Here is a 25,804-nt window from a genome sequence, read left to right on the forward strand (position 1 = left end):
TTGTTTGTTTGGTTTTGGCTCTCTTTGAAAAGTAGAATCAATTAAATGCAATAATGCAAATAGTATTTAAAATATGCACAGGCTTTGAGTAACATTGTGCCTTGCCTCTATAATAAATACTGACTGATGACCCCAAAATTACCCTATACCATATAAATGGTCAAAAAATAAAATCAAATAGGACTTAAATAATAATATTCTCTTGGAACTACACCATGTGGCAAATTTCATTCTCACATTGATTTTTGACAGCTGAGTTATTCTTGGAGAGAAAAGGTCTGTCACTGCATGTGTTTGAAATTGCCAAACTATTCCTTTACCTGTAGTATGTAACCACGGAAAAAATACACCATTCCAGCTGGGCAAATATTAATAGGCACTACCTCAAAATAGTAAGGAAACACTTTCTACATATCAGGCCAGTGTGTATTGCCAAGAATATTACCACTTTGTAGAAGCAGCATATCCCTCTCAAAATGGGAAGCAGAAAAAAAAAAAAACTTCCCATCATATAATTAGAATATTTAAACCTTAAAAGTACAGCTAATTATGTTTTACATAATACTTCCAATGCTTCTTTAAAGGAGGGTCAGTTTATGATCCTTACATCCTGATAAAGACCTTTAAACAAGGACAAAGACCAGGTAAAATAAGGTCCCTTTAATGTCAACCTCAAAGGAGCCCTGGTGGCACAGTGGTTAAGCAATCGGCTGCTAACTGAAAGGTCAGCGGTTTGAATCCACCAGCCGCTCTGCAGGAGAAAGATGTAGCCTCTGCTTTCATAAAGATTATAGCCTTGGAAACCCTATGGAGCAGCTCTACTCTGTCCTATAAGGCCACTTGGAGTTGGAATCAACTGGATGGTGGTGGGTTTGGTTTAGGTTTGGTAACGTCAATCTCAAAGGTTACAACATAATGCCAAGCATTACAATGCATTTCAGTAATTTCATATGTGTTTAACATTCACCAACTTGTTTAAACCATTTTTAAACTGATTTCTTTTTCAGCCTATACCATGCACTTGAGGGTAAGGAATTTCATAATTTCAGAATTTTACTACTCACTATGCAAAGTAATTCTTTTCTGCTAAAAAGTGATCCATCTAGAACTTGAAGGGGTACCCTTGAAAATGTGTTTGTCTTTTAAAACATATTTGCTTTTGAAAATGTATTTGCTTTTCAAAAGTAGGTTGCATTTAGATTTATCACATCTTTCATGCAACACTGAGAACTAAAAATCAGCAAATACTTACATTTGCTAACAGCTCTAAATAGGCAAAATTCCCTGCACACAGAGGATGCACATTCAATACTTGTTGCATGAATGAATATTGTTGAAAAGCCCTTACTTAGACAAACAAAAATTAGGATGTGGTCCAGAAGCTTAAGCATTAAATATTAGCTAGAGTATCAATCGTATTTAATAGAAATGTTAATAATTAAATTGATCAATTTTATAACAACTATAGAAAAAAACCACAATCCACAAAAATAAGCACTTGGCAAGAACTTAGTAAACACTGACTGAAGTGAACAGAAATGAATGAACCCTTTCTAATTAAAACGAAGGTTATGACTGACATTTAGTGAACTGGGTTTCCTCTACCAACTTGTTCTAACGGATTTTGGCAGTGTTGTTACGATAAAAGGGACATAAAACTAAAAGAGGTGGTGGGCCCCCATTTGGAAAGCCTTTAGGGCAGATAACCATTTTTACGTAAATTATTTTTCCCTTTAGGCTTATTCTACATCTAAATTTCTATAATTCTTTTGCTAATGCAGGATAATCTGAAGTATACAATATTTTATGAGTGTTTTCCACAGTCACAGAACAAATTAACAATAAAGTAATTTGCTGGCCATTCTGCAAAGCATTTATTTTAGTTGTTATAATTTGTTCATTTTAATTATGAAACATGTCAAGCATATAAATAAAAAATACAGAAATATGTGTAACAGACACCCAAGGATCTACCCCCGCCATATTTAGAAGATATTAACATCTTGCCCTAGTAGTAGCAGTGGAAACGCACATTCAAAGAAAGTATTTGAAACCCATCAGACTGACAAAAGTTAAGAAGGCTGATAACGGGATTGTCAGAAGTACGGGGGATTGGAAACAGGCATTCTCATTCACTACTGGTGGGTTATATGACCAATATAGAGAGCAATTTGGTAGATACCTACTAAAATTCTCATTTAGTGACCAAAATATTTTGCAAACTCTGCTCCTATGCAAGTGATGTTTATAAGAAGTGGAACTCTTAACGATACTCGGAATTTCTAGCATTTCATTTGAAGAGGAAGTCTTTTGTTATCTGCAGTTATCTATAAACTCATTGTATCGATAATATTAATTTATTTAAAATGTATTTTAAGAAAAAGTAGGGTTTGGGAATAAATGTACAAAATAGAATACAGTTTTTAAATGTAGCCAAATTAACTGATAGGTTCTCATAAATACAATAGATGACATGATTCTACAGAATGTGGAATATGCTGGACCAAAAAGATATACGTCCTGGATCAAAATTAATTGGTTCTAAAAGACTTCTGTAAGTGTACATCTCAAGAAGGTGAATGGCAAAGTTCCAGAACTACTTCACAGCAGAAAAGAACTGCTTTAATTGCATAAATACATTAGGGAGGGTATGAACAGCCCCCATGCTTTCCACTATATGGCGTCTTATTTCACACTTTTTAAGGTTTACACAACAGTTAGGCAGTACCTGAATCACTTCCCATGGTGCCTGAATCACTGCCCATGTTGCTGTTATGTCCAAGACTTTCATCTAAGCAGCTGACACTTCCTTCTGCCAAACTTGTGTCTGATTCTGCAAAGGAAAACATTTTAAAATATTTTAAAAATATTTCTGAGAATAAACGTATTTTAGCTGCACACCTCTACAGCACACAGTACATACAGTTCAATGCAAGTGGGGAAGGCACACCCAGGCAGCTATGAATAAAAGGTAAGACTTTCTGGCAAGCTACAATAAAAAAGAATCCACTATGGATGAGCAGCTGCCAAGTAGTGAATCAAACACATATTATCTACCTAAAATATTATATGTCCAGTAGGAAACCTGGTGCAAATTTGTAAGGATTTATGACTTTTGTCATAAATTGTGTGTAAATTTTGCCCAAAAAATAAGATTTAGGCTTGATAATATCTTCCATATAGAAAGTATTATACAGAACTCAGGGAGTCATTTTTATGTAAAATTGCAAGGAGTTAATAATGTGTGTTGATGTACTCATAGGTTATGAAAATAGTAGTTCAGTGATAAATTTATAAACTCAGAAAGCATTTGCTTTTTTTTAGACAATCTCACTAAAGCCTGGATTCACAGTTGTACTGGAAGCTTGTGTGAGGTTGGAAATAACTCTTCTGTAATTAAACTAAGCTTCTATCAAAAGGTTATTGTTAATCTGAGTGGTGAGTACACACCCTCATTTAGGGATCATGAGTCTCTGTTTTCAATACTCAGTATCAATTCCTCTTGAAAATCCTCCTGGAGGGAAGAATTCTCTCCTTAAATTTTAACTCCAAGGACTTACGCAACCTATTGTTAAACCTCTAAAAATGAATGAAAGGTGGTTACAAATGTTGGCTTTGAACTAGAAGGACTTGGGAAGCTTGCTATTGACTACTCTGAGCCTAAGTTCCCCTTCTTTAAAATGGGACTAATACCACTTATCTCACAGGATTTGAAAATCATTAAATAATACCAGGTACAAAAAGTTCCTAGCACAGTAGCTTAATTGCTAGTGATTTAAAAAATGAAATAAAAATCAAATAGGTGTATGTTAGTAGGGCAGGAGTTTCATTTAATAACGTTCTTCTTACAATTAGTAATACTATGTAATATTTACACTTGTTATAGAATTATCATTTTAATCATTAACCTTAAAGTGCCACAGCACACTAAATAAATTATACTAAAGTAGCCTTTACCTATTTAAAACTAGTCTGAATGTCATACATTTAGGGCTGGAAATGGAAATGAATGGAAAACAGACACATGGTATGTTATCAGTAAAAGGTATCTGGAAAAAGATGATACACAACTCCTCAAAACAAGTATTTTCTTCATTTTTTAACCAGTTAATCTTTTTTAAGTCAGGTTTACCAATGTATAATTTACATACGAGTCACCCATGTTAGGTGTATAGTTTGATGAGTTTGACACATGCCTACAATTTTGTAACCACAATCACAATCAAGATAAAATGTATTTCTATCACTCCCAAAGAGTTCCCTCATGCCCTTTTGTACTCAATTTCCTCCTGCTATCCACTGATCTAGTTTTTGTCCTTACAGTTTTGCTTTTTCCAGAATGTCATATAAATGGATCCATGTAATATGTAGTCTTTGTGTCTGGCTTCTTTAACTTAGCAGAAGACTTCTGAGATTTATCCATGTTGTTGCATGTATCAGTAACTTGTTCCTTTTTATTGCTGACTAGTATAGAGTTAAGGAGCCCTGGTGGGGCAGTGATTAAAGTGATTGACTGCTAACTGAAAGGTCGGCAGTTCGAAACCACCAGCAGCTCCGTTAGACAAAGATGTGACAGTCCGCTTCAGTAGAGATTTATAGCCTTGGAAAACCTATGGGGGCAGTTCTGCTCTGTCTGATCGGGTTGCTAGAATTAATTCAGCAGCAACGGGTTTGTTTAGTATTCCAAGGAGCCCTAATGGTGCAGTGGTTAAGTGCTCAGCACTAACAAAGGGTCGCTATGAGTCTGAATCTACTTGACAGCAATGGGTTTTTTAGTATTCCATCAGGAGTCCACGGTTGGCACAAATGGTTAAGCGTTTGACTGCTAACCGCAAGTTTGGTTGTTCAAACCCACTCAGAGGTGCCTTGGAAAAAAGACCTGGTGATCTGCTTCTGAAAGCTCCTATGAAGTGCAGTTCTACTCTGCCCACACGGGGTCGCCATGTGTTGGAATCACTCAACTGCAACTAGTTTGGTTTTTAGCATTCCACTGAGTATCTTTTTGTGACATCTACCTTCCAGTTTGGATAAACCTATTTAGTTTGGGAGGTGCAGCGCATATAAATATGTAAGATACCTCCCTTAAAAGTTAAAAGAAAGCTGATAAGAAAATTTGTGGAAATATTCTCAATGGACATGCATACTGTTTAAGTATATTAGCACAACATAAATATACTAATGTGAAAATACTGTGCTTATCAGTTGTCACAGATTAGCTCTAAAACTCAGATTTGAGGAATCCCTTATGATCACACGGGAAAACCTGTATATCTCACTGAGTGATTTTAAATATGGCACTTTGCAATTCCCAGAGGTATGTCTTGTTAGAAGCTCAGAGGCGAGTGTGGGATAGAACTGTCAAGTAGAACAGCGTTTTGGGCGGATGTACTGATGAAAAGAGAATATGATTTGTAAGGAAAAGGCAAGGTGTAAAATGAGATGGGGAAATGTCATTGCAAGGATAATTCTAGATCTAGGAACACAGACTAAGATTTCTGAGGAAAAAAAAGTCACCGTGGACATGATTTTCATTTACTGTTGTTTTAAACGTAGTAAACAGCACTGAAGCCAATACCAAAATTACTGAAAAATACTAATACATAATATTTAAAATCTAACACTGTATCATTAAGTTTTGCACTAAGTGTAGTAGGGATAGAAATTATATTTGATTTTCATTTCATTTTCTAATCATCTGCAGTTAAACTATAATCTTAAACTTATTCCATGGATATGGAAAGTCAAGATTTTCCTCCAGCTTTATTTCAATATATATAAAGTGTGGGGGTACAATTTATGCAAAGCGCACAAATAATTTATGAATATTAAAGAAAGCTGCTACCAAAAATAGGATATTATTAATTAATTACATGGATTATTTTGATCTAACAAACAAATCTGCAAAGTGTCAGGGAGACACCATGCTCAGTGCTTTCACAGATGTAATGTAAATTACGTTTTCAGCTCTCAACATCTTATGTATAGATATCATTATCACCTCAATTTTAGTGAGAAACCAAAGCTCAGAGAGGTTAAGCGATTTGCCCAGATAACACAGCTATTACGTAGCAGAGCTGGGAGGCCCAGTTTTCTGAAATCAAGTCCAGTATTTCAGTGATCTTTACCTAACACCAAGCATAGCCGATGATTTGTGTGAAGTTATGTAAGCAAGCGAGCACTCCTGTATCCATAATATTAAGTAAAATGCAAGGCTCTCTTTTTTAAAACAATATATAGACATTTTCACTGCAAGGTCCAATTTTCTACTTATCTTGAAACAGGGCTTATCTTTCCAAGAAAAAAAAAAAAGGTTAGAGATTTTATTTTGTTAATGTTTCTGATATCGTTTTGATAGACTTTCATTAACTGTACATTTAAACATATGCATGGTTTTTAAACTTTTTTCTGCACACAAACAAAAACAGAAAAACCTCTACCTTCACTGCACAAAATTAATTGCAATAATTCTGCTAAAGATAACTATGAAAATGAAAGCAAGTATGTAGCACTGTATTTCTTTGCCATTTTGAGGGGATATGAATCGCCAGTTTCTCCTCACAAAAATAATTTTGTTTCCTAGGCAGCAAATTCTTATGCATTTTTATATTTTTTTTTCTGTGTTCATAGAAATAGAAATTAAAAAGGAGATGCCTTTGATAATAAAGGAAGATGTACTATATTTCCCCTAACACTGAGAATTCCTTCCCCAGAGATTTCCTCTCGCATTCACTTAAAAATTACATGTCACCCACACACACACACCCCCAAAAAGCAGGATCAAGAAAGTGTTTACAGAATGACAAAATTAAACCAATCTATTGAGTTTCTAAGCCAAGAATTTCTGCAACTGATTTGTACAGGATTGTCTTATTTCCTTCTTTGTACTTTCCAAAACATGTCAACCTGGACTTAAGTCCTAATGAATAAAGTCTTGTGTTTGTGATTTTAAAATAGGTCAGATTAAAGAGAGTCAACTGGAGGCAGGGTGTTGCTTTGAAAAGAACACATGCTATGGAGTCAAACAGATCAGGCTCCAGGGCTAAGCTCAGTCACTGCTAATAAGTGACTTAACGTGTTTTGTTATTTTGTTTTAATATAGACAGGAGTTTCTACTTTCTCATTTACTGTAAAAATGATTCTGTTAGAACAAGGAAATGAAAACAAACAAACCTTATATTCTGATAAGGTTGCTATTTAGAGGGGTTTTAAATATTGGAATTAGATTGTATAATCAGTTTAGTTAGCTTTTATAAAGGTGTTATTTCCTCTAGGGAAAATACAAAAGCTAGCTATGAAACAGATTAGAAAATGGTGGAAATTTCTAATTATTAAAGAAAACAAGTATTCACATCAAACTTTATTGGAATGAGGGAAAATTATACTCTGAAATAGAATTTTCTGTAATAAGTTTGCAAACAACACAAAAAATAGCTGTGCTTACAATGATAGTGTCCAAGACCCTGGCGGCATAGTGGTTAAGCGCTATGGCTGCTAACCAGAAAAGGTCGGCACTTCGAATCCACCAGGTGCTCCTTGGAAACTCTATGAAGAAGTTCTACTCTGTCCTGTAGGGTCGCTATGAGTCGGAATCGACTCGACGGCAATGGGTTTGGTTTGGGTTTTAAGACCAGTCCATAAGCCACGTAAAAAACGGCCTCATTTCACAACCACATCTTGAAAATTTTACTATTAAGGCAGAAATATTAACCTGCATCCAAGAAATTTTATATTTAACGTACCCTAAACCTTAAATACTTTAAAATATTTTTAAACCATTTAGAAACCAAAAATGTTGAAGCTAAAAAAAAAAAAATTCAAACAAACCTTTTGTAACTCCTGTTAGACTTATTGCCATGTAAAGTCTGCCCTCTGCTGGAAAATACTATTATAACAATTGGTTGACAAAAAGAGCTAAGCCTAATTAGGTAACATACAAATTGGTTCTTAACTTCTCTTCTTGTCAGGTAGTGTCCCTCCAATTTTCAGCCTAGATGTATTTCTCACTCCACAGAACATCTTTCCTTTCTTTCACTTTGCCTCAGTCTGTCATCCATTTCTTCTTCCAGAAAAATAGGTTTGTGTTACAGCAAAAAACAATGCAAGGGGGGGAAGAATGAAGAAGAGCACAGACAGCTTCCATTTGCCTAAGAATTAGTGCATATAAGGTCCTCAATTAGTATAAGTTCAGTTTTCATGGCAATTTTCTGTTTATTATAATTCTGACCTCATGACCCATGCTAGCTTCTCCTCTTTAGTTATCCCCAGTTAAAAACCATTTGCCACTGAGTCAGTTCTGACCCATGGTGGCCCCACGCATGTCAGGAAAGAGCTATGCTTCATAGGGATTGTAACGGCTAATTATTTGGGTGGACTTGAGCCGCCAACCTTTCGGTTACTAGCCAAACGCGTTAACCATTTGCACCACTCGGGGACTCCTGGCTATCCCACCTTCCCTCTATTTCAAACCCAGAATATCAAACCTGGAATGTCAAAGACTTGCTCTAAAGTTTTAAGTGCCAGTGAACACAGGGACACACACACAAAGACCCAGGGGCTTCTTTAGTGTGCTCACTTCCATACTGCTAACAATATACATTTCTTTTTCTTTTGAAATAACTTATTTTCCATCTCTTTTGAAAGGAAATAGATCACCTTTATTTTCAGTTCTATGTATATAGATCTATACACGCACGCACACACTCACATTTTGGTCTGTCAGATTTTGCTCTCGTGCCAGGGAACATGTGTTCCAGCAGAATGGGGAGAAGCCACCTCCACCCACCTTGCACATTCTCTCCTGGATCCAAGCTTCTAGGAAATGAGTTCCCCAAAGAGAAAAATCCCTCTCCTAGAGCCACGGGCCCACATGGTTACCCAGGGAGCACCTCTTCTCCTGTCTATAGGACTTCTACTGGGGAAATGTTTCAGCCAGAATTAAATTGGAACTTTGTGCAATGATTCTGGCTTAAACTGTATCATCGGTGTTCTCTGGCCTTTTTAAATTGGATCTCAACATAGAAACACAGTTATTAAAGTACAGGGTTCTGAGAATAACCCATGATTGTGAGAATGGCCCATTCTTTCATTGCCAGTCAGTCACAGAGGTGGGAAGACCTCAAGTGGAGTCAAGTTCGGAGTACAAGCCAGATGACCACATGGGAAGCAAGTTTTGGCAGGAACGAGGTTTAGGGATTGGAAGGTAGAAGATGAGTTGGAAGCCTCTTTGTCTGGCAAACACCCTTCAAGAAGGTGTATGTGAGTTAAGCAGACTTGAGCAGATGTGAGGAAAATAGTGGAGAGATGCATTTAAGGGTGTCCTTGTAAATGCTTAACAACTGGCTCTTTAGGTGGAAAAAAAAAAAAAAACCTGATTTACAAGCAATTGTCAATTTCCATGATTTAAATATTCTCATCATGGCCGATTTCAAACTACCAGCATGATGTTGGGAAAAGAAGGGCACACTCAGCTCTTGCAAGCCAGTATGAGTTGGCTCCCGCACCCCACTGGACATAGTTCACTAAGGACTTTCCTACAAACATAATCTGAGATGATCATACGTGCACTGGGTTGGTACTTAGCAATTATCCAAACTTTTTATGGTTTTTTTGTTGTTGTTGTTGTCCTAGGAAAAGCAGTAGCTCAGATTATACTTAGAGAAATTCATTGCCTCTCATTGATCTTGCAAGCCTTATCTTCCATCACGCCTCTCCACAAATGCTCCCCTTCTAGTTTAACTCTTCCCCTGAACACACTTTCTAACTTTCCTACACCCAAGCATTTGTACAGGATGCTCTTGCAACCTGGAATGCCGCCTGCCACCTCTGTTTCCAAATGCAACATCGGACCCTTGAGGCTCAGATGAAATGTTTTAAATTCCCCTTTAGTAAGCTTTTTCTGATCAGTCTTCCTCCTCTCACAAGTCTTCTTTCCTCATCTTTTAATATGTTGTTCAAGTGTTGTTGTTTTTTGTTTTTGTTTTGTTTTTTTGCTATAATAGATTACTGTTTCTCATTGGGGCATGGGCCCTGTTTTGTGCACTAGATTATAAACCCTTTGAGGGTGAGGGCTATGCCAGAGCTTGGTATCCTCAGTGGTACAAGGTGGCCAACTCCTTTCCTTCTTCCTACTGCTCTGGATTCTAGTCATTAGACTCTTCATCCATACTCTAAAATAGCAGGAGGACAAGGTCTTATTATCAAGTCAATATCGTCACCTTTTGTTGAAACTCTGCTAAAAAAAGCTTTAGGTATGTAGCCATAAAGGGATGTCATGAAAATAAATTGGGCATGTACAAGCTGTATGCTAGAGAGATTTCTTTCTGGCAAAACACCTATGTCCTCATTCCTGAGATACGAAAAGTAACCCTCCTGGAGCTATTAAAAACTGACCCTCATGGCTCACGGTAGTTTTCAAATAAAATAGAAACTTATGTTATCCTTTAACAAACACCAATATCAGTCTTTCTCTCTTTCTTGGCTTAAAAGAATATCTGTCTTTTGGATTGCCTCGCTGGTACTGCTAGTTCCCAGAAATGAATGGCAACTAAATTTAGAAAAGCAGAAAAGGTGGAGAACAGTGGGATGCAGACCCCAAATTCTTGTAAAAAGACCAGACTTAATGGTCTGGATGAGACTAGAAGGACCCCGGTGGTCATAGCCGCCAGACCTTCTGTCGGCCCAGGACAGGAACCATTCCCAAAGCCAACTCTTCAGATAGGAATTGGACTGGACAATGGGTTGGAGAGGGATGCTGGTGAGGAGTGAGCTTCTTGGATCAGATGGACACTTGAGACTATGTTGGCATCTCCTCCCTGGAGGGGAGATGAGAGGATAGAGGGGGGTAGAAGCTGGTGGAATGGACATGAGCGGGCTGTCTAATTAGGGGGAGAGCAATTGGGAGTATGTAGCAAGGTGTATATAAGTTTTTGTGTGAGAGACTGACTTGATTTGTAAACTTTCACTTAAAGCACAATTAAAAAAAAAAAAGGAGAAAAGATACTTGTCTCAATTCAAACCAATCCTGAAATAGTATGGGTGATTCTGATACAACAGTATTGTATACTACTTTATCAATTTATCTTCCCCACTAAGCTTTCAAATTCTATTGCATATATTTCTAAAGATTCTAGAAATCTCTAAGTTTCTAGAAGTAATATAGAGCATTATTCTGGTATTCGAGTGTAAGGATAAATTTTATACCGAAATTAGTATAGTCCAAATTTAAGATTGGACTTTGTTCTATAAAAAGGCAAAACAAAACAACAACAAAAAGAGTGCTATAACAGATTGGGCCAGGGAGAAGGAGGCTGTTTTATAAAGGTCAATTTTTAAACCCCTCCTACAGAACTTGATCTATGCAAAATATATCCACAATATATTCCAAAGCATAATGTCACCGGATAAACCTAAGGAGTGGAACATATGGGGAAATATGAAAAAGAAGGTATTAAAGTCTGAAAACAAGCAGGTTGGTAAGCTCATTAGCTGGGGTGGAATTTTAAAATCTTCACGTGAAGGAATATATAAATCAAAATATACGCATGTCTTCACAGTCATGCGCACTGTATAATCACGCATGGCACTCTACACTGTTACATTATCATCTTCCCCAAGGAAACAGCAGAATTTCATCCTCTTTATAAATGTAAAGGTGCCCTCTGCTGGCCAAACTGAGGTATTTGCATTTTCTAGTTCAGTCACAACAGGGAGATCCAGAATAGAAAGATAAATTGGGGGGATTTCCAGCTTAACTCTACACACAAATAACTCTATTCCAAATGTAATACATTTTATTTAGTTTTAAATCTCATTTGGTTTGATTTCATTTTATTATAGAACATTAAGTTCTAAAATCTGTGGTTGTTGGTTGCTGTCAAATTGATTCCAACTCACGCTGACCCCAAGTAGTATAATAAAAAAGTCCAGGTAAAATCATTACTTATTCATTTTCACAAAGTAACAATGAAGGCAATTAAAAATGACTGTACAGCTAATATTACTGTAAGCTTATGTATTTAAATAATCCAAGTAGTTGTTAATTTGCTATAATTAAAATATTTTTAACAGAAGAAAATGAATGTGGATTTCATGTCCCTCTGATGTTTTCCAGAGAAGAAGTGCAATTTAGAGAAACACCTAAGTTTTCCAATATCTTCTTGTTGTAAGATGACCAGTGATTTCAGAACAAAAATGACAGCATCTAGCATTAAAATCTTAATAGTGCTGAGAATTATTCAAATATCTTTTAGAAATTATTTGTGTTCATTTGGAAATGCGTGAATAAAAAAAAGTTTTGCTATATCTAATTATTGTATATATTAACCACATTTTTACTGGGAAGCTATTGATTGTCAATAATGGGAGAAGGAGGCAGGAAGAAGAAATGCCAGCCCCCAAGTAACCAGCCACTAGGAGATTCTGATACATTACCCCTGGGTTGAAGGAGAGATGTGACTAAAAACTGTTGCCAGCATGAGTCACTGTTACTAACGGTAGTGTGTACTACTCATCAAGGAGTAAAAGGGGCTCAGAGAACAATGAGTAAAGAATATTTGCATTAAAACTATCAATAATTAATATTTGCATGCATAAAGATTACTATGCACTGAAAAAAATGATTTTAGAAATGGGTCCAGAAACAAAAATTAGAAAGGTCTTAATTTAAAACTAGAAATAATTTAAATTTCACCTCCTATTTTTCCTTCTTTCTACACATAAAAATCCATACTTACAGAATGTGTGAAGCTTAAATAACAAGTTTCTTTAAATGCTAGTTTGGTAACTGTATCTGAAATCTTAACCCATTATATTAGATTTGAAAATAAAGATTGTACATTATCAACATCAGTAAGATACACAAAACAAAAAAATATGTATTAGATAGTGTGGAGGGCTTTCATGTTTATTATTAATTTTGTCAAAAAATCCCTAAAATGGCAAAGTCCCTCTATAGCAAATTTTGCAACAAAAATTCAATCAAAAGAACTCCAACAACTTTGCTGGACCAACGCACTTTAGAAGGTATTTATATCAGTAAGTCTCAGTTTGATGAGCAACAAGAATGCCAACAGACACTTGGAATGATTCACGGCATTTATCGATAGAAGTGTCTAAGTGCTACATTTTCTGAAATAAATTGTTTTTGTTACTGCTCTGGAAAGGGTTAGAATGGACTGGACCAACCTATTGCTAAATCCACATACCAAGTGCAGACATCACAAGGATCCTACAGACCAAAAGGCTTTGTGAATTGGGGGGTCCTTAGATTACTGCACAGATTACTGTACTCTTCCTTGTTCTGGCGCGATGGTATAGTTTAATGCGCTGTGTACTTTTCTTCCGTAGCGCTTACAAGGAGCGCGGTTCTACTCTTTGGCTGACACCACCATCAGAAGCCATAGCTGTTTGGTTCCCCACTGTATCCACCGTACTGAATGCAATGCCTGGTTCATGAGAGGAATTCGGTAAACATTTATTAAATGAAAAGAAGGGACGGAGGGAAGTTAGGGACAGCGGGGTAAGATAGGGAACTCGTGAAGGGGCACTGTATCCATGTGGTCATAATTAAGATCAGATTTTTTTTTTCACAAGATGAATCTTGAAGCTTAATTATAAGTAGGAAAAAAAAAAGAAAGAAAGAAAGATAAATCACAGGCTGTCAATCTTTAATGAAAAACCTTCATTTGAGACACAGGAACAGGCCACCTCCCAGCCTCGGGCCAGTTTTCCATTCTTTCCAATATTAATTTAGAAAATGCTCGTAATTCACAGGGATGTCAGGTAAACTACCAAGGAACCTTATTAAAATGTGAAAACTCCACATCCAGGTAGGGAATTTTGGCATTCCTATAGAATCATGATTTCTGAAGGAACGCACAACTGCTCAAAAAAAAAAAAAAACAAAAATCTTCTAGAATTCAAGGTTTAAAACTTCGCTCTTCTATTAAAATCTCAATCCTCAAAGTGTATTCTAGGACCAGCAGCACCAGCAGCATCTGGGAGCTTAGAAATGCATGATCTCAGGCCCTACCCAGGCTCTCTTGAATCAGACTCTGCATTTCTACAAGACCCTCTCCTCCAGGTCATTCTGATGCTCATTAAAGCTGCAGAACATTGCATTAAAAAACAAATTCCATAAACAAAACCAAGAAACCTAACCCTTTCTCCATTCCGACTCGGAGGACAGAGTAGAACTGCCCCATAAGGTTTCTAAGTAGCAGCTGATAGATTAGAACTGCTGAACTTTGGTTAGCAGCCAAATTCTTCACCACTGTGCCACCAGAGCCCCACAGGACATCAATCCTTTGACATATATTTAGATAGTTCATATTAAGCAGCAAGAAGAAAATAAACACCCCAATAGAAAAAAGGGTAGGCAATTAACAACAAGAAGAAAATCAATCTGTTTATATCTTTCACTATACCTAATAAAATGTTTTTTACTAGAAATCAGAAAATTCAAATTCAAGTAAAATATCATTTTTAATAATAATAAAATTGGCAAAGATTGAAAAGAATGATATCCACTCTTGTGGAGGAGAATTCCAGGAAATGGGCTCTCTTCTAAACTGTTGGAGACATGTAAATTGGTACAAGTTTCTGGAGGAAAATATGACATTAAGTATCACCTGTCTTAAAACTGTTTAAATCATTTGATCCAGCAATTGCTATTATGTGAATATGTTTTTTAAGCAATAAATTGAGACATATGTATGAAGAGTCATCTTGGCATTATTCATGACAGTGGAAATTTGGAAACATCCTAAGTGCTCAACAATATAAAAAAAAAAAAATAAGGTTGGTTAATTAAGTATACTGCATCCAAATGGTGGGAACATTATTCAGCCACTAAAAACTGTGCTTCAGAAGTATATCCAATGAACACAACAGAAATGAGATTATATATACACGTCTGGAAACCCTGGCAGCATAGTGGCTAAGAACTACGGCTGCTAACCAAAAGGTTGGCTGTTCGAATCCACCAGGCGCTCCCTGGAAAACCTATGGGGCAGTTCTATTTTGTCCTATAGGGTTGCTGAGTTGGAATCAACTGGACAGCAAAGGGTTTGGTTTTTTTGGTGTATGCATCCACGTACCCAAAAAAGATTGGAAAATCAGATACTCAAATGTGAACAGGAATATACACATAAACACCATACTGTGGAAATATGGGTGCCTTGTTTGTCCGTTTCTCTGATTTCCAAATTTTCTGCAATGCAGATTTATTATTTTTGTAAGTAGAAAACACTAGGACTTTGCAGTGGTGAGCTACAGTCAGTTTACACTGACTCACAAGAGCCAATTGTTAAACTTTCAGTAATTTCATGAACCAGTTGTAAAACACAGCCATTACTAAAAATTAAATTATCCAAACTTACCATTAAAAACAAAGGTAATAAATTCTTGAAACTCATCACTTCTTAACCACCTTTCTATTATTTATGCTCATGAGGTTATTTATATATATTATATCTGTATGGTGGAACGTACAACCAGAATCCTCCTTAGAATCAAGGATGGTGAGACATAGTCTCACATACTTTGGATATGTCATCAGCGGAGATCAGTCCCTGGAGAAGAACATCATGCTTGGTAACGTAGAAGGTTAGTGAAAAAGAGCAAGACCCTCAATCAGATGGATTGACCCAGTGGCTGCAACAATGGGCTCAAGCACAGCAGCAGTTGTGGGGATGGTGCAAGACCCTGTAGTGTTTCATTCTGTTGTGCATAGGGTCACTACGAGCCGGAACCAATTCGACGGCACCTAACAACAACAACATGGTGGAAATGCTATGTAATGGTGTGTTACTGTGCATATCTTCCCAACGTGATGTTGGAGGCTTAAAATCATCCTTAGTGGAAGTATTTACACCATGGAGACTGGCAAACGTTACAACCAGGACTTTTTTTTCCACTAGGGAGACAGTCGTTAAACATTTACCAGCACAGCACCAACTTTAAGTGCCTATTTCTTGTGAAAATAGAATGTAGCCCTTTTAGAGAGAAGTCGGAGAGGGGCAGGATTCTCCTACATAATCATGAGCAAATTAGAGAGGGGAAATAAATTACTTTGATTCTTTCAGGGCTGTTTCAGTGTCAAAAAGGAGGACATGGTGGTATCTAATTCTCACACGCATCAGTTACTCCAACTCAAGCCAATCCTAGTTTAGGGTTCCTCTTCCCTTCTACAGTCTTAATCTTGGCCTCTGTAATGCCTCTGAGCCTCTCTGAGATGCTGTAGGCTGCAAAAAAAGGAAAAAGGTAACCGCCCTATTTAATTCTCGGGGTTTTAGATGAATTAAACTAGTTAATGTATTTGAAAGTACTTTGTAAATCATGAAATATAAGACATGCTTCTGATACAATTTATCACATTACAAGGACCGTGTAAAGTAAAATAGAATCAAATGTGCTCATATTTACAAGACACTAATGAGGTACATTTCCTTCCATCTTCTTTTGAGGCTTCCTGCATCATTTAATGTTTTCCCCATAGAATCCTTCACTATTGCAACTTGAGGCTTGAATTTTTTTCTTCAGTTCTTTCAGCTTGAGAAATGCCGAGTGTGTTCTTCCCTTTTGGTTTTCCATCTCCAATTCTTTGCACGTGTCATTATAATACTTTACTTTGTCTTCTCGAGCTGCCCTTTGAAATCTTCTGTTCAATTCTTTTATTTCATCAATTCTTCCTGTTGGTTTAGCTGCTTGACGTTCAAGAGCAAGTTTCAGAGTCTCCTCTGACATCCATCTTGATCTTTTCTTCCTTTCCTGTCTTTTCAACGACCTCTTGCTTTCTTCATGTATGATGTCCTTCATGTCATCCCACAATTCGTCTGGTCTTTGGTCACTAATCTTCAATGCGTCAAATCTATTCTTCAGATGGTCTCTAAATTCAGGTGGGATATACTCAAGGTCATATTTTGGCTCTCGTGGACTTGCTCTGATTTTCTTCAGTTTCAGCCTGAACTTGCATATAAGCAATTGATGGTCTGTTCCACAGTCGGCCCCTGGCCTTGTTCTGACTGATGATATTGAGCTTTTCCACCATCTCTTTCCACAGATGTAGTCAGTTGGATTTCTGTGTGTTCCATCTGGTGAGGTCCATGTGTATAGTTGCCATTTATGTTGGTGAAAGAAGGTATTTGCAATGAAGAAGTCACTGGTCTTGCAAAATTCTATCATTCAATCTCTGGCATTGTTTCTGTCACCAAGGCCATATTTTCCAATTACTGATCCTTCTTCTTTGTTTCCAACTTTCACATTCCAATGGCCAGTAATTATCAATGCATCTTGATTGCATGTTCGATCAATTTCAGACTGCAGCAGCTGATAAAAATCTTCTATTTCTTCATCTTTGGCCCTAGTGGTTGGTGCATAAATTTGAATAATAGTCATGTTAACTGGTCTTCCTTGTAGGCGTATGGATATTGTCCTACCACTGACAGCACTGTACTTCAGGATAGATCTTGAAACGTTCTTTTTGACGATGAATGCAACAAACCAAAAGAATTAGTCGATGTTCACCATTTCAAGAGGTGGCATATGATCAGGAACCGATGGTACTGAAGGAAGAAGTCCAAGTAGCTCTGAAGGCATTGGCAAAAAACAAGGCTCCAGGAATTGACGGAATATCAATTGAGATGTTTCAACAAACAGATACAGTGCTGGAGGTGCTCACTCGTCTATGCCAAGAAATATGGGAGACAGCTTCCTGGACAACTGACTGGAAGAGATCCATATTTATGCCTATTCCCAAGAAAGGTGATCCAACCAAATGTGGAAATTATAGAACAATATCATTAATATTACACACAAGCAAAATTTTGCTGAAGATCATTCAAAAACAGCTGCAGCAGTATATCAACAGGGAACTGCCAGAAATTCAGGCCAGTTTCAGAAGAGGACGTGGAACCAGGGATATCATTGCTGATGTCAGATGGATCCTAGCTGAAAGCAGAGAATACCAGAAGGATGTTTACCTGTGTTTTATTGACTATGCAAAGGCATTCGACTGTGTGGATCATAACAAACTATGGATAACATTGCAAAGAATGGGAATTCCTGAACACTTAATTGTGCTCATGATGAACCTTTACATAGATCAAGAGACAGTTGTTCGGACAGAACAAGGGGATACTGCTTGGTTTAAAGTCAGGAAAGGTGTGCGTCAGGGTTGTATTCTTTCATCATACCTATTCAATCTGTATGCTGAGCAAATAATACGAGAAGCTGGACTATATGAAGAAGAACAGGGCATCAGGATTGGAGAAAGACTCATTAACAACCTGCATTATGCAGATAACACAACCTTGCTTGCTGAAAGTGAAGAGGACTTGAAGCACTTACTAATGAAGATCAAAGACCACAGCCTTCAGTATGGATTACACCTCAACATAAAGAAAACAAAAATCCTCACAACTGGGCTAACAACCAACATCATGATAAATGGAGAAAAGATTGAAGTTGTCAAGGATTTCATTTCACTTGGGTCCACAATCAAGAGCCATGGAAGCAGCAGTCAGGAAATCAAAAGACACATTGCATTGGGTAAATTTCCTGCAAAGGACCTCTTTAAAGTGTTGAAGAGCAAAGATGTCACCTTGAAGACTAAGGTGCACGTGACCCAAGGCATGGTATTTTCAATCTCATCATACGCATCTGAAAGCTGGACAATGAATAAGGAAGACCGAAGAAGAATTGATGCCTTTGAATTGTGGTGTTGGCGAAGAATATTGAATGTACCATGGACTGCCAAAAGAACAAACAAATCTGTCTTGGAGGAAGTACAATCAGAATGCTCCTTAGAAGTAAGGATGGCAAGACTGTGTCTTACATACTTTGGACATGTTGTCAGGAGGGATCAGTCCCTTGAGAAGGACATCATGCTTGGCACAGTACAGGGTCAGCGGAAAAAAGGAAGACCCTCAATGAGACGGGATGACACAGTGGCTGCAACAATGAGCTCAAGCATAACAACAATTATGAGGGTGGCTCAGGACTGGGCAGCGTTTCGTTCTGTTGTGCATAGGGTCGCTATGAGTCGGAACTGACTCAACGGCACCTAACAACAACAACAACAATGTGGTACTGGAGCCCTGGTGATGCAGTGCTTAAAAGCTTGGCTGCTAACCAAAAGGTCGGCAGTTCGAATCCACCGGCCACTCCTTGGAAACCCTGGGAGCAGTTCTTCGCTGTCCTACAGAGTCGCTATGAGTTGGAATTCACTTTACGACAATGGGTTAATGCTGTACTAGTTTTAAACACATTGTAGCCACAAAAGAGAAATTATTTTAATTTACTCACCTCTAAAATATTATTTTAATAAAAATGCTCACGAAACCCCAAAGTCCAAATTGTCTCCCTCTGTTCAACAGCTCATGTCATCATCAGTGCACCAACTGATTTTTCTGGAAATGACAATTCGTGTATGTAAAATGTTCATAATTATATGTGTTTCAAGTACCTGAAACTACAGAAGAATCTGCAAAAGACGATTCTGATGAATTATTCTCCATGTCCCAGTGCTCGTACTCGGAACTTGGCTGATCTGTGGCAGGAAGAAGTGGCTCTTTAGGTTCAGGACCATTTCTCTGTGATAAATTCTCAATCTCTGTGAATAAAAGTGTTAGAAATGTCAACAATAGTAGAATATGAATCTATATATATGTGTGTATAATACATATATATACACATAGTGAGAGAGAGAGCACATACATATAACTGTTATCGTTACCTTGAAAACAAAATGGGGGTTCCTAATAGAGGTTTACCTGAATAGACTTAAATTCTTTGAAATTGCCTTTGAATTACCTTAATATACTTAAAGCTTTTATACAATATAAATAGCTGTTGTTATTATTTGGGAGAAAGACCTGGTGATCTGCTTCTGTTAAGAGTACAGCCAAGAAAACCCTAAGGGGCAGTTTTACTCTGCCACATGGGGTCGCTATGAGTCGAAAACAACCAGACAGCACCCTAAAAACAACTGTTATCTTGAAATTAAAATGGGGATCCCTAATAGAGATTTACCTGAATATACTTCAATACTTTCACATTTTGAAAAGCTCAGAACATGGTTTTTGATATGACACAGTAATTTTATTTTTAATATTGACATAGTGAATTGTAGTTACTAATCCGCTAGGCACTCCTTGGAAACTCTATGGGGCAGTTCTACACCGTCCTATAGGGTCACTGTGAGTCGAAATCGACTCGAGGGCACTGGGTTTTTCGGTTTTGTAAGGACTGGATTTTACCTTAAAAGACAATCTAGTAATGTGCTGATCATGAGAAAAGTGAGATGCTTTCCTATCTGACAATCACCTGTTAGGGAGCAATTCACTTATTCAGTAACACGAAGTTACATTTAAGGCTGAATTAAGGGAAATGCCAATTTGGTGGCTTTTTTCTTTAGCTTGTGCTCCTGCCATTTTGTTTCCTCGCTGTGCATTCTACACACGATGTGCATCTGCTTTAATGTCAGCCTAAATTCATGTAGTCTGAATTTCTGGGGATTTTTTTTTTTTTAATTCAATGAAATATTCTGTGTTCTTTTTTCCTTCAGTCCATCCCTCCCTTCTGCCCTTTCTTCCTTCAACAAAAATGTGCATGTTTTATTAAGGCCTACGTGGAATTCAAAGAAAAATAAGAGTTTCTCTTCTTCTGAAAGTACAATCTATCAGAGAGGACTGATGCCATAAAGGAAATTTCTTAAAGCATCTTTTGGGATTCAAAAAAAACCCCAAAACAAACCCATTGCCATTGAGACAATTCCAACTCATAGAGACTTTACAGGACAGAGTAGAACTGCCTCACAGGGTTTCCAAGGGGCAGCTGGTGGATTTGAACCGCCAACCTTTTGGTTAGCAGCCAACCTCTTAACCACCATGCCTCCTGGGCTCCATTTGTGATTAAAACCAAAAAAAAAAACAAACCTGTTGCCATCAAGTCTTCTGATTCATAGCCACCCTATAGGGCAGAATAGAACCGCCCCACAGAGTTTCCAAGGAGCGCCTGGTGGATTCAAACTGCCAACCTTTTGGTTAGCAGCTGTAGTGCTTAACCACCACGCAACCAGGGTTTCCCCATTTGTGATTAGCCTACCCTAAACAATAAGGGAAAAATGTGTCCAACTGTGTATGGAGTACTTCTTTAAGAAAGCTGCTTTGACCTTGGGCAAGAAGCCAATTTGACGTTGTTGAGAGGTAGATATTAAGTATGTTTGGGGTTTATACCTGTAAAAGCCAATTTATTTTGTACTTACCATACAAGCCCTTGCATGTTGTTGTTGTTAGTTCTTGTCGAGCCAATTCTGACTCGTGGCAACCCCACGTGCTACAGAAAACAGTTTCATAGAGTTTTCTTGGCTGTAATCTTAATGAAAACAGATTGCCAGGCCTTTTTTTCCACGGGAGACAGTGGGTGGGTTCAAACCGACGACCTTTAGGTTAGCAGTCAAGTGCAAACTGTTTGTACCACCTAGGGACCTTTATATATATTAAGTCATTTAGTCCTCAAAAAGGAGCCCCAGGAGCACAACGGAGAACCCCTAAGGGAGCAGGAGATCAGTGGGATGCAGACCCCAAATTCTCATAAAAAGACCAGACTTAATGGTCTGACTGACTGAAACTGGAGGAAACCCGGCGGTCATGGTCCCCAAACCTTCTGTTGGCATAGGACAGGAACCATCCCCAAAGACAACTCATCAGACATGGAAGGGACTGGACAGGGGGTAGGAGAGAGAGATGCTGATGAAGAGTGAGCTAATTCTATCAGGTGGACACTTGAGACTGTGTTGGCATCTCCTGTCTGGAGGGGAGATGGGAGGGTAGGGAGGGTTAGAAACTAGCAAAATTGTCACAAAAGGAGAGACTGGAAGGGCTGACTCATTAGGGGGAGAGTAAGTGGGGGTATGGAGTAAGGTGTATATAAGCGTATATGTGACAGACTGACTTGATTTGTAAACGTTCACTTAAAGCTCAATAAAAATTATTAAAAAAAAACAGAGACCATAAAATAACAACAACAAAAAAGGAGCCCTGGTGGTTCAAAGGTTAGGTGCCCAGCTGCTGACCTAAAGGTCAGCATTCAAACCCACCAGCAGCTCCTTGGGAGAAAAGACTTGGTGATCTGCTCCCATAAAGATTACAGCCTCGGAAACCCTATGGGACAGCTCTACCATGCCCTAAAGGGTCACTATGAGTTGAAATCAATTCAACAGCACATACAACAACAACAGTCCCGAAAATAACACTTGTTTTTTGTTTTTACTTGCCATTGAGCTGATTCCAACTCATGGAGATCCCGGGATATAAGTAATATTACCCCCATTTCACAGAAGAGGAAACTGAGGCACAGAGAGGATAAGTACCTGGTCAAAGCAAGGTCACATAACCAGGTAAGTGAAGGATCCAGTATTTGATGACTCAGAGCCTGGATCCTGGGCTTGGACCCTAACAGCTACAATAATCACAGCTAACTCTGTTCTGGCCATCAAAACCTAACAGAAAAATGCCTCCAACTCAGAAGGACTTTTATACAGTTACACTTCACCACGGAAACAGAAGCAAAGGCAGCAGAAACCTTTGCTGGTGGACCAACCATGTAACTACTGCCTGATATTGGAAAGCTAGATGGATCCCCACTGACTGAGTAAGCTCTCCAACTCCTTGAATAACTCGAGAGAGAAGGGAGAGGTGCAAGGCCTCTTAAGCATCAAACTTCATGGGGCTCTCAAATATATGGCATCAGACAGCATTTGTTTTGAGGTAGAAAAAAGGGACTTTGCCCAGCCATCTTGATTATATTTCACTCACTGTGGTTCATTTGCACACAGGTTCATCAATGCTATTTTATAATTCATTAAAGTTTTTAGGTAGCTCATAGAGAAAATATTTGACTCTATCTCTGTGTTGCTTTCTCTTTATATATGTGTGTGCACATATATACACACCAAAAAAAATAAAAAAAAACACTGCCACTCAGTAGATTCTGATTCATGACAACCCCATGTATTATACAGTAGAACTGCTTCATAGTTTTCTTGGCTTCAACAGGTCTTTTCTTTCACGGAGACCCTGGGTGGGTTTGAACTGCCAACCTTTTAGGTCAGCAGCAGACTGCAAGCTGCTTGCACCACCCAGGCTCCTTTTATACACATATATGTGTCTATTTCAAACTTCTGGACAAAAATAAAGACTCTTCATAAATGTAACATAAAAAGATATAACAAGCTATTTACACTAATAATTCAGTAACTCTGGTTCATTATTCGGATGGATTTTCTTTTATAGCATTCTTGACTATTGTTTTTATTTTAGAAAGTGTCGTCTGTGGGAGCAGGAATTGGTATGGCTCATTTTATCCTATATCCCCAGCACCTAGAACACTATCTGGCATCTAATACGCACTCAATAAATGTTAGTTGAATGACTGACTGAATGGAATAAGTGAAGTAACCTTCTGATGATTATAACTCATTTAAATCATTTATTACCTATTAACTTTTTAACTTGTCTTAACATATGATATTCTCAAAAATGTATGAAAAAAAGTAAGACAGCAATTTCATATGAAATTTACTAATCATATATTTAAAAGGGCTATGTTACTATTATTAACTTTTAAGCTCACAATAAATAATTTCAGCGTTGGCAATTATAGATCTTTTATCAAATGTTTAATAAATTCTTTAAAAATTCATATAAATGCTCAGGAGATGCAGCAGAGTTGTAATAGCTACTAAAATATTTTATTTCAATTTATTTGTGCATACTTAATGTTCAAATGTTCAAAATATCTTGATAAAAATTTCAGGCAATCATCTTGTTTTCAAAATAAGATGGAAAGAGTACTGGACTAAGAATCCACACCAATATTCTAGCCCAGCTTGGTGTGTTTTGTGGTCTTTGGAAAGTCAATCTTTTCCCAGGCATCAGTTTCCTCATTGGTAAAGGGGCTGAAATAGATATCTCAAATCCCTCCAGTTTTAAAATTCTGATTCTAAATATTCCACTGCTTGGCATCTTGCCTACCGGCTTCATTAAACTCTCAATCACTAGGCAAAATGTGCAAAATCTTCCTCAGTAAAATTAAAAATACCTGCATTGCTTTCAAAGCTACTGGCGCCTGTTAACTCTAGGACAAGGTTGTTGTTTCCTGTTTGATTCAGAATCGTCAGAAATGTAGAAAACCAGTTGTCTTTCTGCACGATCCTTTTCAGTAGCTCCCTTACACCTGATTCATTTCCATGGTTTTCTGCAGCAGAAATCTGTTTTAAGAGAAAAACAGAATTAAAGAAGATAAAATATCTTCCGAATAAATTTAAACAGGAGCCACTCTTTAGAAAAATTGAGCAACTAGTTTAAGTATAAATAAAGGCTTAGATTAAAACACTAAAGAAAACAGCAGTGCTACTTGTGGTAACTCTGGATTCTCTGGACAAAGCAGCCTTGTAAACGTATGCCATTTTTCCATTTTTTTAAGCCAATTAGATACTCAAGCCTGACACTTAGAAAATAAATGTTCTGAATAATGGGTACAAGAGACAAAGTGTCTACAGCCATGTTATGTCGTCTGTACCAATTTATTTCTGTGTATCTAACCACCCCCAAAACAAACTACGCCCCCCCCAAAAAAAGCAGTTGCTGATGAGTTGATTCCAACTCATGGTGACCCCATGTGTTGCAGGGTAGAACTGCACTCCACAGGGTTTTCAAAGCTGTGACCTTGCCCAGCAGACTAATAGGAGAGTGGTTAACCATTTGCGCCACCCAGGGACAGAATTTCTGTATATCTAGGGCTTGCTATTTCCTTTCAACCCATACAGTCTATAAATGGGAAGCTGAACGTTTCTTATCCAGCTCCTCTTGGTTCACTATTACCATTATGAAGCAAGTAGTTACTACCACAGATTTATATTCTTGCCTATTTAATATCTGCAGTATTTATTATTGCTATAATAATTTTTCTTTAATTTGTGCTTATTATTATGAGACAAATTTATTTCCATATCTATTCCCTTTTTAAAGTGTAGAGCAGATTTATGCCTACTTCCATTGATTAGAATCTTTAGCCTTTATATAATTTCTCTTTTAGATTAATCTAAATTCCTTTTTAATGTAGATCGTCATTATCACAGCATACCTCCCTAATTCCTAATACAGCAATACAGATCTCATGGGATTCTTCTCATCAGCAGCCTGGATGAGAAATACTGACTTAGATATTTGCAAAACTTCTTATCTATCTGCCTGTCTTCTGTGTATAATTTGAGTTAGCCTAGATTAATTTTTTCCTACAAAATTTATGTATTTTCTATTCCTATAAATATATTCTGTAACCTTTTTTATTTTACTATTGTTCTTGTGTCAAATCGATTCTGACTCATAGCGACCAAATATGACACAGTAGAATTGCCCCATAGCATTTCCTAGACTGTAATCTTTAAGGGAGGGGGATGCCAGGTCTTTTCTCCCACAGAGCAGCTAGCGGGTTCCAACCACGGACCTTTTAGTTAGCAGCGAAATGCTTAATATACCCACCAGGGGTCCTTTTATTAAAAATTTCATTGAGGTAAAATCCACATAAAAGTAACTATTCTAAAGTGAACAATGCTGAGGCATTTAGTACATCATGATGCTGTGCAAACGCCCCCTCTGTCTAGTTCCAAAACATCTCCATCACCAAAAGGAAATCCTGTGCCCATTACGCAGCTATTCCCCATTCCCTCTTCTCTCCATATCCTGGCAACCACCAATCTGCTCCCTGTCTCTATGGATTTACTTATTCTGGACATTTCCACATG

General features: G+C 37.6%; 1 protein-coding gene across 2 annotated transcripts in view; it reads right to left on the reverse strand.

Moving 5' to 3' along the window:
- The window catches only part of IFIH1 (interferon induced with helicase C domain 1), a 77,307-nt gene that overhangs the window by 36,045 nt on the left and 15,458 nt on the right, over positions 1-25,804 (reverse strand). For both annotated transcript variants that reach the window (XM_049887311.1, XM_049887312.1), the window contains exons 2-4: positions 24,100-24,268; positions 19,463-19,609; positions 2,729-2,833 (exon numbers count right to left, since the gene is read on the reverse strand). In XM_049887311.1, coding sequence (XP_049743268.1) covers positions 2,729-2,833; positions 19,463-19,609; positions 24,100-24,268 — 421 coding nt within the window. The remainder of the gene's footprint in view (positions 1-2,728; positions 2,834-19,462; positions 19,610-24,099; positions 24,269-25,804) is intronic.

Source organism: Elephas maximus, chromosome 6 (genome assembly GCF_024166365.1).
Source record: "Elephas maximus indicus isolate mEleMax1 chromosome 6, mEleMax1 primary haplotype, whole genome shotgun sequence".
In the NCBI taxonomy this organism is placed as follows: domain Eukaryota; kingdom Metazoa; phylum Chordata; class Mammalia; order Proboscidea; family Elephantidae; genus Elephas; species Elephas maximus.